The sequence below is a fragment of the Dromaius novaehollandiae genome, chromosome 12 (genome assembly GCF_036370855.1).
Source record: "Dromaius novaehollandiae isolate bDroNov1 chromosome 12, bDroNov1.hap1, whole genome shotgun sequence".
In the NCBI taxonomy this organism is placed as follows: Eukaryota; Metazoa; Chordata; class Aves; order Casuariiformes; family Dromaiidae; genus Dromaius; species Dromaius novaehollandiae.
In genome coordinates, this window is record NC_088109.1 from 1,905,577 (window position 1) to 1,923,170 (window position 17,594).

General features: G+C 39.4%; 1 protein-coding gene across 4 annotated transcripts in view; it reads left to right on the top strand.

Annotated features, from left to right (window-relative positions):
• DCAF1 (DDB1 and CUL4 associated factor 1) overlaps positions 1 to 17,594 on the top strand; it is a 58,539-nt gene that overhangs the window by 30,604 nt on the left and 10,341 nt on the right. For 3 of the 4 annotated variants that reach the window (XM_064518626.1, XM_064518625.1, XM_064518627.1), the window contains 8 exons: positions 171 to 369; positions 1,061 to 1,143; positions 2,050 to 2,134; positions 3,570 to 3,803; positions 4,340 to 4,433; positions 5,091 to 5,195; positions 6,028 to 6,101; positions 7,513 to 7,617. In XM_064518626.1, the coding sequence (XP_064374696.1) occupies positions 171 to 369; positions 1,061 to 1,143; positions 2,050 to 2,134; positions 3,570 to 3,803; positions 4,340 to 4,433; positions 5,091 to 5,195; positions 6,028 to 6,101; positions 7,513 to 7,617 (979 nt within the window). Of the gene's footprint in view, positions 1 to 170; positions 370 to 1,060; positions 1,144 to 2,049; positions 2,135 to 3,569; positions 3,804 to 4,339; positions 4,434 to 5,090; positions 5,196 to 6,027; positions 6,102 to 7,512; positions 7,618 to 8,333; positions 8,400 to 17,594 lie in introns of all 4 variants that reach the window. The other variant, XR_010391178.1, reaches the window with a different exon arrangement.

The following is a 17,594-nucleotide window of genomic DNA, read 5'->3' on the forward strand; positions in this document are numbered from 1 at the left end:
ATATTCGCTTGAGCAATTTTCTTACAATTGACACTTAGTTTTCCCCAGAAGAAAGTCACAGCTTTTAGCTATGTAACTTTTAGGGACTGGACTTAAGATAATCAAAGAGCTGTTCATCTTTCCTTTTTCTTATGTCTTTTGGATCACCCTTGTATTTCTGCTTTCTTTAGGTTCCGTCCAATTTCTGTGTTCCGGGAAGCAAATGAGGATGAAAGTGGCTTTACTTGTTGTGCATTTTCTGCACGGGAACGATTTTTAATGCTGGGTACTTGCACAGGGCAGCTGAAACTCTACAATGTGTTCAGTGGACAGGAAGAGGCCAGTTACAACTGCCATAACTCTGCTATCACGCACCTTGAGCCATCCCGAGTAAGTAGTTGAAGACTGAGCTTTAGAAACTGTCAAAGCCTAAACCCTGGTGTATTTTAGGCCCATTTGGATATGTAAATCCAAAATGTTGGTTGGCCTGCAATGCCTGTCATAGAAGTACAAGAGACAGCAGTGTAGTAGTTACATGTTCCCTCTCTGTGGTTTCTTTTTTCTTCCCAAGAAGATAAAAAAGATGCATGGCAGCTGTGTGCTTTTGTAAGTAACAAATATGTGTGTCTGGATGTGCGAAAATGCTTAAAGTGGCAATGTATTTAGGAGAGAGATGAGATATCAGAGTTCTATGTAACAATTCTTTGTTGTAGAAAGAAATTTGGGGGGGGATAGCTCTAGGAGGAGATAAAAGTAATCTGATTTATAAGTAAAGTGAACTCCACTCACAAGGCATCAAATTTTAGACAGGGATTATCTTGCTTTTGTCTGCTATTAACATCATAGATCATTCCCATTGCTACTTGTATATATATAAATTTATATAATAAATGAATATATATAAAATCAGACTAGTTGCACAGAACTGGTCCCATAGGACTAGTTTAGTGAGCACAAAACCTGCTGTAGTTCTTGAATTCATCTTGTAAGTCCAACTTAAAGTGTACAGGTATAACGATAACCTGTGTTTTCTCTGCCATACTTTTCTTGTCCTTTCCACCGCTCCCATTTGGAAATACAGGATGGATCTTTATTGCTGACATCTGCTACATGGAGCCAACCTTTGTCTGCATTGTGGGGGATGAAGTCTGTCTTTGATATGAAGTAGGTATACTCTGATGCAGCTGTGGAGTATGCTGCAGTTAGAATAGGCAGAGTCCCGAAGAAGCAGCTCTGAAAGAACAGTATAGCACAGCTCTCACAATATCAGTGGTGAAAAATAAAATGTGCTTCCTATCTTACGTTACTGTCTTCCCTGTTTCACTGGATACAGACAGCTTTGCCTTCCTGAAATGCTTTTTACTTCAGGATGGATGAGTAAAATCACTCTTGTTTCTGAAGGCAGAGAAACGTGTCGTTCTCCTGCTAATAAATTATCTCAGCAATTTTTGTAGCCAGTTACAGAATTTTACTGGCACGATGATTTGCATGGTGAATTCTTTAGGCCTGGATACCATAAAGAAAGCTACATTAAATTAATTTCAGAACTTATCATTGTTTGTTCTTGTGAAAAATGGAAGGGAGAAGCTTCCTTTTTTAAAGAGGTTTGTACTGTTGTCTACCTTGGTTATAAGCAACAGTTTTGGTGTGACCTGTTTAAAGGCAGCTAGAGGGCATTCTACAGGTAAAAGGTTTAATGTGCTCCAACCTGCATGCGTTTTTCATTTTCACATTGCTGTGCATTGCTCACACCAGCAAATAAAGCATTATGTCCGTGGCAGACCCTGTTGCAGTAGTAATTTGATCACAGCTCTTGTGATCTTGCTGCTTGTATTTTTTCACTGATCTGCTGTAAAGGCTGTGTGGCTGTGATGGACGCTTTCCTGCAAATGCCAGTGGGGCATTTTAGAACTGTGGTGTGCTATGGTCACTGGAGAAGGAAAGCCTTTTCTAGACTTCGGGGTTTCTGGTGTTGTTGGAACCTCTGCTGCAGATGTTGTGGTAGTGTCTAGTTCACACAAGCAGTTTGAATCTGCAGTTTCTTGACTTTCTCACTGACTTTATCTACAGGCATTCCTTCCCTGATGACCACTACGTGGAGTTCAGCAAGCACTCTCAGGACAGGGTCATTGGCACAAAAGGAGACATTGCACATGTGAGTACCAGTAGAAGTCACGGTTGTGAAGCTATGACAAGAATATATTCTTCACAGAGCATTTGTTGACAGATCTGGGTGCTATGATGCTCCAACTGCTGAACTAAGAGGCTTTAGAGGAGAAGCTTTGAAAGAGTGTGATAGCTTCTCCATGTGTTTAAAGTAGGGGTATAAACTGACTATTCTGAACTGACTGTAGCACAAGGGATGTGCAGTGTATGCCTTATGCACGTTGCCTCTGCTTATTCTGGACAACTGTAGAATCTGCTTTGATCTGCTCATCTGAGAGAGACTATGCAGGACATTTTTTTTTTTTTTTTTCCTTCTCTAAGTTGCCTCTTTTGCCATATTTTTTAGTAATTAAAAAATAATGTTCCACCATAAGTGGTAGCTTGATCAACAGTTGAGGAAAATGAGCTATTGAAAGTGTTTTTCTTCTGCTCCCCCCATAATTTACAGCTGTCATGAATTTAAATTTACCAGTTCAGAGAATGCTATTTTAATATTTTGTCCGAATATCTGCAGATTCGACAGACTCAGGCTTCAGACATGGACTGCTTCTTAGTACTAGTTTGCATTCATTACGAGCACTGACTCTTTTGAAAAAACGTTTACATAAAAAAGTATTTTAGTGAAGTGTAATTTATTTAAATTGTTCATTACCTTATTTATTGCTCTTGATTTGCTTAAATATTTGTGTTTAAGCAAACTATCCATTCCTGCCCCGATTTTAACCTGGATTTATCTGGAAGTCAGATCAGTGTATTGTGTTTGTCTGGTAAATAGACCGTTTTCAATACTAGAGAACATTTTCCTTTGCGTAAGTTTGAAGGAAACTGAGGGATGTTACTGATCAAACTGATATGGGAAATGGTCATAAGCACTTTGTACTTGATAAAACCCTTTTTCTTCCTTGAAGTTTTTTTACAGTTTGTTGGGGCAAAGCTTAGGAAGTTGCCCTTCAGTGTAAATGCAAGGAATTTTAACTCCTCTCCCATAGTTTCCGGCTTTTTTTCTGCTATGTGTTTTAGAGTTTTGATGTTTTTAAACACCATCTGCTCTGAAAGCAGTTCTATTTCTGGAGCAGACTCTGGCTAAGTGGTACCTCTTGTCTGGAGCTTCCCAGCCCACTTTTCACAATGAAGTTGGGTTTTTTTTTTTTTTTTTGGAGCTAATCCTAGTCTTGTTGAAATATGTTGGCGAACCTGCAATAAGCTAAGTACTGCCCAAAACATTTTGTAAGACTTGGTTGCAGCTGTGAAAAACTATTAAAAGGACTGGCAGGAAGGATTTTACCTTTGTAATGCTCTCGCTCCAAATGAAAAAGCATTGGGTTGATTCTGGAAACAATCTAGAAGAGGGAACATGGGGTGTTCTTAGGTACTGATACATTACACATTGTGACTAATCTTTTTCTTTCTTTTTAATCTAAAAGATCTATGATATTCAGACTGGCAACAAGCTATTGACTCTGTTTAACCCAGATCTTGCCAACAACTACAAGAAGAATTGTGCCACCTTTAACCCCACTGATGACCTTGTCCTAAATGATGGTGTCCTCTGGGATGTCAGATCGGCACAAGCCATACACAAGTTTGACAAATTCAACATGACCATCAGTGGTGTTTTCCATCCCAATGGGCTAGAGGTCATAGTCAACACAGAAATTGTATCCTTTGGCCACAGTGGTAAACTGATGTGCTGGGACATAAAGAACTTGGTTTGATTAAACAAGTAACGATTTGCAGAGTTTGTATAAATGTTCTGCTGTGTTATAGGCCATATATAGTAACAACAACTTTTGTTTGTGAGTTGAGTAAGTAGGGACTGTCAGACAGCTAGCTAATTTAAATGCAGACTCTGCCCCTGACATGGCCTAGAGGAAATAATTGACAGAGAGAGATTCCCTTTCCCCAGATACGCACTGTGATATCTCCTTTCTCTTCCCTTTCCTTCCTTTACCAACATCTACCTTGAAGCTGCTGCAGTAACATCTGAGAACTGGGAATGACATTTGAGTGAGAACTTTCTGACTTTTAACATCTTTAAGGGATTATGATGCTAGAATGTGACTCAAGTTCTGTCATGCTTGCAAGAGGATGGCAACAAGGTTTCTTGAATGCTGTTAATCAGTTGTTTACCACTGAGTTCAAAAGGAAATAGAAACTTTCAGTTGTTTGTTGCTCCTTAGCCTGTCTTCTTCAGTGGGACCTCCGAACTTTCCATTTGCTACATACGGTACCTGCACTGGATCAGTGTCGTGTGGTCTTCAACTATACCGGCACAGTTATGTATGGAGGTAGGATTTCTTAGTCTTACATTGCCCTCCTTTGCTACCTCTGGTTAGAGATGTATCCTGGCTCTTCCTTTTACTCATATTTATTTACGGTAAAGCAGATAAGGCCCAGCTTCTCACAGGTGAGGGCTGTGCCGTGCAGTCTGCTTTGATGCAAGTGAACGTAGCCAGTGTAGCGGCAATGCGAGGGTGTCACATGCAAGGTCTGGCTATAAGTTAGATGCTTGTTCAGTGAAATTGGAAGCGTCAGAGAGTCTGTCTAACTTTAGGCCTTACTGGCATGTGTGAACTCGATTATTTTTTCAGGTAATTAATGCTACTTGGATTGCTGATAAAAGGAAATGTGTCTTGGGTAGCTTTCTCTAACATCAGTGATATCACAACTCATTTGTGAGATTAAAAATCAACCTATTGAAAAGGAAAATGTGTGTAATGGCAGATCTGATGATCCCTGAGAAAAGAATTTTGTCCTCTGTGTATTAGCTTTAATAATCTGCAGTATTAAGAAAGACAACTCTGGAAGAGTAGATATTAAATGAGTCTCCCAAAGATATTAAATAAAAATGAAATTCATATCAGAGTCTGATTTGATTTTAAGTTGATTAAAGGTAGCATTACAAATGGAAGATGGGCTTGTGGAATAATTCTTGCTTGTTTCAGCTATGTTGCAGGCAGATGATGAAGATGACCTTCTGGAGGAGAGAATGAGGAGTCCCTTTGGCTCTTCTTTCAGGACATTCAATGCAACTGATTATAAACCTATAGGTAAGAATAAAGGAGGAGCAGAGAGCTTGGTCTGTGGGTTTGAAGGCTTACTGAAAGTTCTGCTTATTAACACTCACTTCCTCCTCCCCCTGGTGCATGCAACAGAACAAACTCTGCTATGACATGTTTTGATCGAAGCATGAGTGTTGTGTTTAACACTGAAATAGGTTCATCTGTAGTAACTTTTCAGTGTGTGATTTGCTCACTTGCTGGAAAAGCTACTAGTCAGCAGTTCTGGCTTTACTTTCCTTCCTTCTTTCCAAGTAGGACGTAATCTAAGATAGTAGGTCATTTGGCCAAGATGTCATTAATCTTGTTTCAGGAAGGGCCTTTTCTATTTTCATTTTGTTTTCCTATTCCCATCAGCATTTTCCCATGCTGGTAACTCAAAATGCTGTCAGTTTGGCCTCCAGTTTGCAGAGCTCTTGGAGCTGAGCTAATTGCTGCTACAGACGTAAACAGATGTGGCTTTTCCTATTGAAAGGAGACATGGCTCATAACTCAGTCCCCCAGTTGCTACCTATCCTAGCAGATTATCTGTTGTTTACTGTGCTCGAGAGAAGCCACTAAATGTATTATCAAGGGAGGAGGCGTTGTGGAAACCAGATTAAGAAGTTATCACGTTATTTTTTATGACAGTCTCCAACATTTCTGTTCTTTGTTGTAGGATGAATTAGATTCAGATGTTAATTTCACGTTTATTTCAGCTTTTGCCTCTTCCCAGTATTTTAGTATCTGCTTTTAGACAGGTATTGTTAGATCTTTTCTTTTGTTGAGTGTTAAATAACCTGCAGTTAACCACTGAGTCTTTTTTTTTTAATGTGTTTTCTAGCTACCATAGATGTAAAACGGAATATCTTTGACTTGTGCACGGACAGCAAGGATTGCTATCTGGCCGTTATTGAGGTAAAGGAGCTAAGAATAAACACTGGTCTTTGTAGCTGTAGTGTGAGAGCAATACTTTTTGTTTCTTTTTAAAGCCTTCAGAACTGATGATTCTGGAGTTCCTACTGTTAAATTCATGTCTTATGCAGTGGTGTTACAATCATGGTGGTGAAGGTGCTATTAGTTTCTTGTTGTCCACGTGCAGCTTTTGCTTAAAAGCGCTCTTACTTTTCTGTCTCTGATTCATCAGACTTCCAAACCCATTTGCCTCTCTTCTTCAAACACTTCTCACTTTAAATTAAATTTTCTGCAGAAGAAGGTTTCTTCCTCATAAGCATAGAGAGAAATGCATTTTTTTTCTGATTTGTATGAACAATTTGCTATTGAATTTGGTACTTTGCTAATACCTGGGAAATGCAGTCTTTTTGGGGCTTCCCGTGGAGCTTTTTTCCAGCTCTCTCGCAATCCGTTCTTTTCTCCCTTGTCTTCCTAGCAGTGTTTTCCCAGAAGCTAAGGAATTGAAGCAAGAATTACTGAGTGAAATATTTGGTTTGTTAGGAGGGAAGTTAGATTCAACTAATGTATCTACTACTTTGACCGATGAAATGCTATCAGCACTCAGTTTCTTGGCACTGCTCTGTACCTGTAGTGACTAATTTAAAATCCTGTAAGCATAATATTCTGCAAACCACTGGACCCATGGTCTTTACAGACCTAAAATCGCAAGTCAAGAATTTGTAGTAAGACAAGCTGCTCTTTTAACTACTGAAGTTGGAGCTGCTAAGGTGGTAAGGCCAAGATACACAAATCTGCTCTTGTAGGAATTTGCTCTTATGGAAATGTTAACTGAGGAACATTTATATAGAACTGACTGCTGGGGAGTGAATAGTTTATGTTCGTAGCTACAGTAGCTGCAAATGCTCTGCGAGGCATGCCTAATAGTTGTACTATGTCTTATTGGTAGATTCCAGCGCTTAATGCCCAAACTTAAGGAGATGAAAACCCTCTTGTGGATGTGGCAGCAGTTGTTGATGGGTATCAGTTTACTGTTCTGAAACTCTTGCTACATGACAGCTTCTAACCTCTTGAGGAAAATGGTTCAGTGGCAGGGAGGCAAATTTGAAAGGAAGTGATGTGCAGTCAGGAGGGGGCAAACCCAAAGTGTGTTAAAGATCCAGTAATGGTTTTGTGGAGTCTATTAGTAAGAGTGTAACAGAATCAGAAAGCAAGTATTTATATCACTGCTGGGCTGGTGTTTGAAGTGGAAAAGAGTCATTTTTTAGTGCTAATTACACTGTTGTTAGTAAATGGGGAAAGAAAAATTGGGATTTTGGTAATGTTTTTGTAGTTGAGATCAGACATAGCCTTGAATACGACTGTAGAACTTTTATTTTGGGGGCTGATTGCTGTATTGTGGGCATTTTCCCTTCAGAATCAAGGGAGCATGGATGCCATGAACATGGATACGGTTTGCAGACTGTATGAAGTGGGCAGGCAGCGTTTGGCAGAAGATGAAGAGGATGAAGAAGAAGATCAGGTGAGAAGTACAGCATAGATTTGGTTATTCAAGACTAGCTATTATTCGTTTACATAGGGGAGGCATTGTGTACTGTATATTTATTAGCCATAAGCTACAAATGCCTCGTTCGGTCTCCCTTAATGTGAAGCAGATCATTTTTAGTGTGATTTAAGACTATCTGTACAGGAACTGAGTGTATAGTAATAGTGCGCTGTAAACTGACATGCTCATTTATAGTTCATTTATTAATTTCCCTAAATGTTTCTGTCCTGATCAGAAACCTTGCTGTTTGTTTTGCTTGTCTTTCAAAATATTTTGACACCCAGTACAGCCAGTAGTGTTTGGGGGGGGGTTTCTTTTTTCAGTTTCAGTATGCCCAATTCTCATAGTTTTGTATAACTTGTCACCAGTTTCTAAATGAGATGCAGCTTGTGATTAATGCAGTGAAACTGCACCATACTTCTACATAGCAGAATGTTTTAAGAATTTTTAAGAAACCTGTCAATTTGCATGGGGATGTGTTGGTTTCCTTCTCAAATCAACCATTTGAACTCTGACAACCTTCTAAAAGAGCTCCTCAGGATACAGTTGGTAGAATACACTGTATGAGAATTGAAGACAGATTTGTAGCTTTTCTGGGGTCAGGTGTTTTAGAACAGGCAAAGACTGTATGCTTCAATTCCCCAAAAGTTTTTAAATGCATTATTCTCTGCTCTTTGGTGTCTGCATTCTAGTAAAGCATATGTTTGTATTTCCTGTGGGAAAAGCTGACTTCACCTTTTTCCAGTGAATGCAAGAAGGTAATGTTTCATTTTTTTTTTTCCCAGACTGTATGGAAAGCTGGACTTCTGATACTCTTTCTGTCTCTGAATCTTCTTGTTGCTAGGTTAAAACTACTTTTACTTTCTAGCTTGGAAGACTGGACAGCAGATCCCTGGAAAGAGTAATTTTCTTTGCAATTAATTGTTATTGTTACAATTTCACTGTAATTCTGAAGATAAGGCAGTGGTTACGTTTTGTATACGCAGGTCCAGGGCTTCTCCTCTGTGTGTTACAACGTTGCAGTTGAAGGCTTGGCATTCTTATGAAGCCTTCAGACGCTGTGTCTAGCCCTAGGTTGGATGGGTTCAGTTTAGGATCTTTTAGTATGTGTGAAGAATAGAATTCCTTGTGAAGCAATGGGAAAGAATATTACTGTAGCCATCCAGTGCTTGCCTTAAATAGGCACTGGTTTCTATTTTTGTGTTCACTGCCAATGTTTTTGGACATCTTTTAGTAAGTGTATTCATTTTTTTAACATAAAATCTCAAAAAATAGTTTGTAGCAGAAACTGAGATTTGCATTGTGCAAAAATCAACTAGCAGCTATCAACACGCAGTTGCATGATATTGCTGGTAAGTGTTGACTTAAGCGGAGAACTGTATTTGCATAAGAGAACACAGTGCTAAATGCTGATGGTTCCAGGCTGTAAGACTAGGTATCAAGCAAAGATAAGGCATCGAACATCTATCAAATGGGAAGACTTTCTGTAACAGAGGTAGCCCCAGCTGTAATTTAAGTATTTTAACAGCTTTTCTGAAAAGCTTATAGAATCATCAGAGAAAGCTGCTCTGGCATCCATTTGCAAACTAAGAGAGGCTAACTGACAGTGCATAATGGCTGCCTTTTATGGCCCTCATTTCTGAGGGTTTTAGATGTTTCCTAGACTAACTTTTAATGCTTGTTACAATCAAGCTTCTTTAGTAAGAGAGATTTAATGTAAACAATATTTATGAGCCCCAATTCTATGAAATCTGTATATATTTAGCAAAATATAAACTGAAAATCTCACTCTGGCTCATAACTGTTCATTGCTGTTCCCCATGTTTGTTCCAGTCTAAAACTTAGTGATCTTATAGGCTTGCAAAATATAGCTTTTGCCTTCGTAGAGACATCCCGTGTTGAGCTAGAATGAGCAGAAAAATTCCAAAGTAGACACTGCCCACAGTATCTCTGTGGCTCCTTTGTCAAAAGGCCAACCAGCATCATTTGTTTTCTGATGAGTAGGAGTTGTATGCATATGCATGCTTAAATACATGCAGGTGTGACTTGCTCAGATGCTAATTGCTCAGTTGCTTTCTGTGATTTAGGCTTTGAAAAATTGGAAATAAACTTGCAGACTTGTTGGGACTTCTCACAGATATTCTAAAACACCTTCTGGCAAAGAGGAGATGTTTGCCAATCTTTTTCATGAAAACAGTGTGGGTAGCAATCTCTGCTAATCAATAATAATTTGGTATCCCTTTGGTCAGGATTTTTAGAGCAGATGTTAATCTGATTGACCCTTGTATCTTCACTCCTTGACTTTATGCGTGTGTATTTTTCTATATGGTCTACATATACAAAAGGTCCACAAGTGCAGGGCGTTTTGTTTTTCTTTCTGTACAGAAAGTAACAAGTACAACTAGGAGCCTGTTTGCTTGGGCAAGCCTTGCCTGGAGTCATGTGTGCAGAACAAAATCATTCTGAAGTTGTGTGCTTGAGACGAGTTAACCACATGAATTGTGGGGCAAAATATCTGCCTGACATTTTTGACATCCTATGATGTCAGTTTTGACGAATGTCTACTGATAGCTCTGTGACAGAGATTTTTGAAAAGTAAATGATTTAGAGTCTGTCAAATGAAACCAGCAGCAGTATTTGGCTTATAGATGTGTTTCAGTTTTTCTTTAGCAGAGTTAAGAAACAAAACTACTGCACCACTCCCCATTTCTCAGGCCAATCCCTGTAAAAGCAACTGATCTGTTACATAAATTACTCTAGGATTAAATGATCAGCTAACTGGGCTAGCTTGTGTGTGATGCTGCTGCAGTAAATCTTTGTGGTTTTATTTGAAATACTTGAGAACAGCATCACTGTAGATGGATGCTTCCTTGGTTGCCCTACTAGCCTTTCATATTAGGTCTCTGGAAAGCTGCCTTTTCCTGGTTTTGACCAGTAATGCAATGTTATCGAGCCTTGTTTAAAAAAACAAATGCTGAATCCTTGGATATTATACTCTATGGTCTATGCTTACTAGGATAACTGAGAGAAGGTGAAAGGGAAACATGCTTAGCAGTAGCCAGTTTGTGAGCTTTTTTCCTGTTGTTGAACATATTTCTCAGAAAATACTAGTCTTTCTACCTTGTGCTTTCATTAACCGTTTGTGTTTCACTGTTTCATTAACCGTTTGTGTTTCACTGTTGGGACGTATCTAAACAGATCCCTCAGCGGCTGGCAGTCTCACTCTCCCTTGCAAGTATTTGCACATTCAGTCTATAGTCCAACTTCCCCATTTTTAGCCTGCGGGCAAAAACCTCCTTCTCCTTCCTTTGCCGTTGTTTTGATATACTCCCTGGGGGTTAGACTTCACGAAAATAAGATGGATATCTGAGCTACTGGCAGAGATGCTGGAACAGAGATATTAATTGATCAGAAAAACCAAAACCAAAGGGACTGGCTTACGACAGAGTGGAGTCAAAACTAGAAACTTAAGTCCAGACGACATCACCTGAAGTGGGTTACAGAGTTTTCGGTCTGTGCACTTTTACCCCTTTAGTTACCATAGTTTTTTTTTCTGAATTAGTTCTTTAATAAGAACTTTTTTTTCCCTTGGTGGTACGTGATGTGAGTGAGGTGCATCTGTGAAGAATTTTGGTTGTAGTTGTGTTCAGAGAGATTTAAGGCTTCAAGAGCAGACTGCCTCACTTAGCTGTCCCTGTGCTATAAAATTCTGTTGCCAGAACTGAAGAGCTGTTCAGACTCATCCTTCAGGGCCTTGGGGTTATCTAAATGGTGATGGTTGGTGTGTGATTGTCTTTTTGGGTTGGCTTGGAAAATTCTAGGTGGTATGAAATGAAAGCTGTGGAGTTATGGCAATAAATTCTTGAAAGAGAGTCCTAACATCTGGTTTGGCCAGCATGAAGAATGTTTTTCCTCAGCTTTCTATGTGGTCTTTGTGAGCCCAGTTTATACTTTGCTTTTAGGACTCTCACCCTTTCTGTCTGCAACAGAATTTGTATTGTATTTTTATTGTTGTTGGTTTGATATAGGTTTGCTGTCATTTAGATGCTTTTTTGCTTGGGGAAAAAACCCTTAATCCATATTGACACATGTGTTTGAGAACCATCAGACCAGGCGCTACAAGCTGCTTGCACTGTTTTGTCCTCAGGGCCATAGTTTTTCAGGAGTTGTCCATGCAATCTTTTGAAGATGCAGTTTCTTTTGAACCCACGCTCAATTGGGAACAAGTATTTTCAGATAAATGTTTCAACTGATAATAATATACGTGTTTCTTGCACACCTTAACGGGAATGTTTGAACCCTGGCTTTAGCCAGTGAGGCTGAGAAAAAGGGATGGTTCTCATCAAAGACCTGTTTACATGACATACGAATCTTTTGAAAAGGCATCCTCCAAAACAGGTATTTAGAAAAAGGTTTTAGCAGTACCTGCACTTTTTGCCAGGTTCTTATATAGTAACAAATGCTGCTGCTGCTGCTTCAGTCTATTCTGTTGTTTCAGAATCTAGTTTCACTAGCTGTCAGCTAGAGCAAACAGAGGAAATTGTTGTAGGAGAAAAACTAATGGGAATTTTCAGAAGGCTAAGCCTAGTATTCTGGTGTAAAACCACTTCAGCAGAGGTAAAAGCACGTTCTGTGCGTTCAGTAACAAAAAATCAAAAGTTGACTCTCACCCAACACATCTTCCTGGAATTCCCACAGTAGCTGGGATCTAAGAAAACAGAAACTGCTGCAGTAAGAAATTTCGACCAGAAGTTTGAGGAAAACAAAGGAATAAATTTCCATCCATAGTGGGACAGTTCATTTACCTGCCAAATTCTAAAATGCCTTCGCGTGCAAAAGTTCTGTCACGCAACCAGAAGAATGGGCTTGTTTAAGTGTGTGTGTGTAATCATGAGAGGAAGGAAGAGAAGCATATTCGGAAATTACACCTAGTTCTGAGATCCTTATAATATTTCCGAGCCCTCCAGCAGAGAGAGTCGCATTAAAACACATTTATTCCTAGCATTAAGGAATGTAGCAGCTGCAGAATGATGACTTGGACACTTCCTCAAAGAGGTCGGTGACGATAAAGTTAGATTTTACTGTCATCAGATGCCTATGATCATGCTGTGGCAAAAGCTTTTCCTGGGCAAAACAGAGGATTGGTCATTAGTCAGATGAATGTGCCAATCCAGCAGAAGTCCAGTTGCTTTCAAGGTTTTGTGCCTCTGTGTCATGGATGCCTTTTCATTCACAGCAGGTAAGTAGTTACTGTTAGGCTAAAGCTACTTACACAGAACAGGAGAATAACTGCTTTTTATTTCCTCACTTCATTTTTGCCTCTGTGACATACTGTATGCTGTGTGTGCTGTTTCCTGTATTACATCTGCCCATATCTCCATCTGCATGGAAGCCTATGGTAAGATTCCTTGCTCGTTGCTTGCTGCTTGCACTAACTTCTGCACATTGCTAGACTTCTACGTTTTTAGCTCTGTGACCTCGTGGCTATGAAGAATTAGAAATTCTAACGCTAAAGCATCTGAGAAGGTACAGGTAGGTGCAGCCCTGTGGCGTGTAAGACTCTGATACCTAGAACGAATTTAATTTAATGATAGTGGGAAGTGAGCTTGGACTTGCCGGCTGAGGGGAAGGAGTAGGGACTAGGTAATTCAGGACGTAACATTCTGTATGTACTTGACTCCCTAGAAGGGTAGTTGGCTATTTTTAAGCTTTTTCCACTGCCCATTGTTCAGGGAGTGTTAAGAAGTGGGTGGGGGAGGAAATTGGATAGAAACGCTAAATGACTGAAAACCAGACATTGTCTCTCTTGAGAATTGCATAGCAAAGGATCAGAAGCTACTAATGTGCTACACAGATGCTGCTTTGGAAGCAAAGGGAACAACTGTCAGAAGATTAGAATTGTCTATGGAGATACTGGAAGAGGGAGAGACTTACTCCTCTGGAGTAAAAAAATGTTCTTTGGTAAACTGATATTTGAGGAACAACCATACATTCTTGTTATGAAAGCAAAACCCTTTCCCATGTCGGGAAAGAGGTAGCAATTAAAATAATACTCTTCCTTTGGAAGAGACCAGTTTACTGAAAATGAGTTTGCTTTTCGACTATGAGAAATTTGGGGAAAGAGGAGGCAAGAGAGGAAGAAATGTGCAAAAGTGAATACATTGACTAAAGTAATGGGACTCTGGGAAGTATGAATTTCTTTACCAAAAAAAAAAGTAATAACTAGAGAAGGAAAACAGAAGCAGAGATTCTTCAGAAGTGTTAGTTTACAGGGCAGATATTGACCAGCACTAGACTTGTAGAGCTACAAATAGCCAGAAGTGAATTAAATATGAGCGAAAAGGCTTGAGAAAGTGGGGAAAAGTTTTACCGACATTTGATTAACCATTTTGCAGATAGAGAAACAGAGGCGTTGTAGGCTAAAATAACAGTAGTTAGAGTAGAGTAGTATAATGTAGCAGGATTCAAACTGAGAGGTGCATCGCCTGAGGGGACCGTAGGGAAGGTGCTTTTGGGGAAGGGACTGTGTTGCTGGAGAGCACCTGCAGCTGAGAGGTTGGCTTAAAAGTGATGACAGAGGCCAGCATGGGGCTGGGGAAGGAGCAGCTACGAGGTGACGGCTGAACAGTACTGAGAGCAGGAACAGAGGAAGCTGGGCAGAGAACCAGTGACATAATAAATATTTGTTTTGGACTTTGAGTCATCTCTTAGCAGAGGAAGGAAAAAGTGAATGAAACATTAGATGAGAAGATGAAGCTTTTGGTAACAGCTGAAACCATGGCAAATGATTAAAAAAAATTAGTGACCCGTAAATCTGAAAACTGAGTTAAGAATTCCAAACCTAATAGCAACATCAGAAAAGACGTGTGGGATCTTCTCTTGGCAACTGACAGACAACCTAAGTGTGGATTTGAGAGATTTTGTAATACTCAGTTGAGTGGTCTCAAGTTTTGTTCATGTAGTCATAAAAAAAAAAAAAAAAAAAACCCAAAAAACTTTGGTTTCAAGAAATGAAGTGTAAGCATCAAAAGTCTAATAGTGCTTATAAAGTAAGCTAGTATATTTTTATTTCTGTTGTAGCTTTTTTCACTGTCTGTGCAGGTGAGCAGAGTCTGAAAATTGTACCAAAAGTATTCTGAGAACTTAGACTGTAAGAAGGCAGTGTACAATGGCATTTTTGTGTGTTGTTTTAGTAAAATATGTATCAAGCAGAAGGTCGCTTTTGTAGCCTTGTGTCAGTGGAGGTTTTTTTTTTTTGCAGAAACTCACTTAAGTTCAGGGACATGTGGACGGGTACTCTGTAGATTCAGTGGTCTTTAAGGTTTCATGGACCAGAGTCTGAAGTTCCCTTCGTGTCCTGTGTTCTGAGAAGTTGAGGACCTACAAACTGAGAGCCTCTTGAACCATTGTAAACGATCTTTTTGAGTATGTTTGATACTTCCAGCAATATGCTAGAAGAAAGAGAGGTTGTTTCTTAGATCAGAAATCACAGCCAGCTCTGGAAGGAGTTGAGTAGACTACAAACCCTCTTCTCCTGTCCTATTCCATGATCCAGACTGTACTGCCTGTCTTGGTTTTTAGTGCCTCATTCATTAAAGCAGGTCTTGCGACAGGGTTACGTGATGCCTCTGCAGTTTGAATAAGATAACACTCTGTATACTTGATTGTGTGGGAGCTGGTTTTTCAGACCACATCTAGAAGTAGGCATCAGTGGATTCACTGGCACCACCAACTTATGCAGATTTACGTTGTGTGAAGATTTGATCTGGCATGTGGAAATGGTCCTTTAAAGGTTACCGCTATATGCAGCTTTAAGAAGTAACTTAAGCAAACTTTGCATTTATATATCGGGCTGTTTAACATTAAAACATGGTGCAGAGATTCCTGAATTCAACCTTCTGTTTATGCTATTTTCTCCAAAGTCTATAAAAGAAAAGGACAGTTTTGCTTGGTGTCCTGTCAGTAAGTGAAAGAGATTGCACTTTGCTGAGCCTTTGAATATTTTAAGAGATGAATACCAATGAGTAACTGAGCCTTTGACTGTTTTATTAGGAGAAGAACACTGATGTAGATGTTAAGTATCAAAAGCTCATACTAGCCAAAAAGACAAATTTAATGAATTTTGTACATGCAAAATGAATGGGTAAAGGAAAACAGTAACAAAGCCTATAATGTTTAAGTGCATGTGAACTTGCATCAAAGAATGAGATGGAAGAACGAACGTAAAGCTTGAACCAGAACCAAGTGTGTTTACTGAGCTGCGAACAGGATGTAAGTACTGGCAATAAGAAGAATTGGGTCAAACATTTTTTTGTTACAATGTTGCCACCCACCCCCATATATGCTATTCCTTTAAGGGATGTTTGTATTTTTTCCTTTGTAATTATAAACAATAAACCAATTGAGCCAAATCTACTTGGCTTTTTGAGTCTTTACATAAGATAGCAAACTGGTGGTAGAGTTAAGTTAGTTCTGAGATGATCTTGACATAATCCTTTGCTATGTAATCAGCGCTTCTGATTTTGTGAGATGTCCAGCTTTTCTTGTACTGCTTCTATCCATGTAAATCTGCCTGTATGCTGACATGCTTAAAAGCTGATGTGAATCTTTTTTTGCCTTCCTAGTCATCCTCACAGTAGATCCAGGGGCATAGACAGAGACTAGACTCTGTGTTGCGAAATGATATATTTGTTACTGTGTAGGTGAACTAGTGAATTTTGAGTTAGCGCTGGGAGAACTCTGAGAGATGCATGACACTTGAGTGTCTCATTTTGCAGTCTATCCTAGAAGAACTGATGACCTGCATCTTTTATACCTGTCTAAAATGTAAAACTAATAATGCTACACTTTATGTACTTTAGGTACTATACAATATACTAACGTTGTTAAGACTTTTCTGTTGAGTTAAACTGATACAAATACCTTGTCTGTATAGTCTTAATTTCACTTTTTTTTCTTCTCCCAAATTAACTCATTAGTTCAATCAAACAATTTCTAAGTTAACCTGGGGCCTGTCCCTGTGTGGACGGTCCACTTCAGTCTGTGCATAGCTGTTCTGTAGCAAAGTGGCAGCTGGCTCCTTTACCATACCCTTATAATTATAGCTGGGGTTTTGTTCTTTTCTTTTGTTTGCTTTACATTGTCAGCCTTGTCTGTGTTTATTGCCTTATTTTGCAGTCTTTTTGTTTTAAGTGGGGTGAAGTCAGCACTGCAAGTATTCATGCTGTGAAGTGGGGCTCAAAAGCTGTTCTGTGCATGAAATGGGGTAGGCATTTCCTAGGTTAGAGATTAAAATTGCTGTGCTGTGTTTGGTGAAGAGCAGAAGAGTTGGCCATCCAGCTATATGGGTGCTCTAATGAGTTTTTCATTGCAGCTTATATGTAGCTGACATTTTTATGTGCTAGGAATGCTGAAGAGCAACAGGGGTGTATGGGGCTGTGAAGTTAACACTGGAAAACCGTAGTATTTGTAAATATAACCCTTTCTGAAATTAGTAAGTGAAGTAAGTCATAATGATTTGTTGCAGCAGCAGTGTTGGGATTGGAGTTTGTGGGCTTCTGTTCCTGTCACTGAAATGTGAGTGGACACATATACAGCATTTACCATTCTGTAAGAACAAGAACATACCGGCAAAATCGCGTAGGGCAGCATTTTCAGCAATATCAAAGACGCTTAGAAATTTAAGTCTTGTTAGGGATTAGTGAGTGCACACTTAAACTGTCCCAGGCTTAGCATCTAAGTATCAAAAGTTAAGCGCCTGTAAATGAATTCTTAGACTAGGTATCTAGAAGTGGTTTGTGCGCCTGGAGCTATGTATGACTAGCATGGGTGGCAATGCAACACCCTTAATCCCAAAGCTGGGCTCTGTTATGTCCCTCTGAGAGAGCTGCTTGTTCTTCTTAAAGGGCGCATTAGTATTTTGTTTTGCAGGGTATTTTTTTCCTCCCTCATAG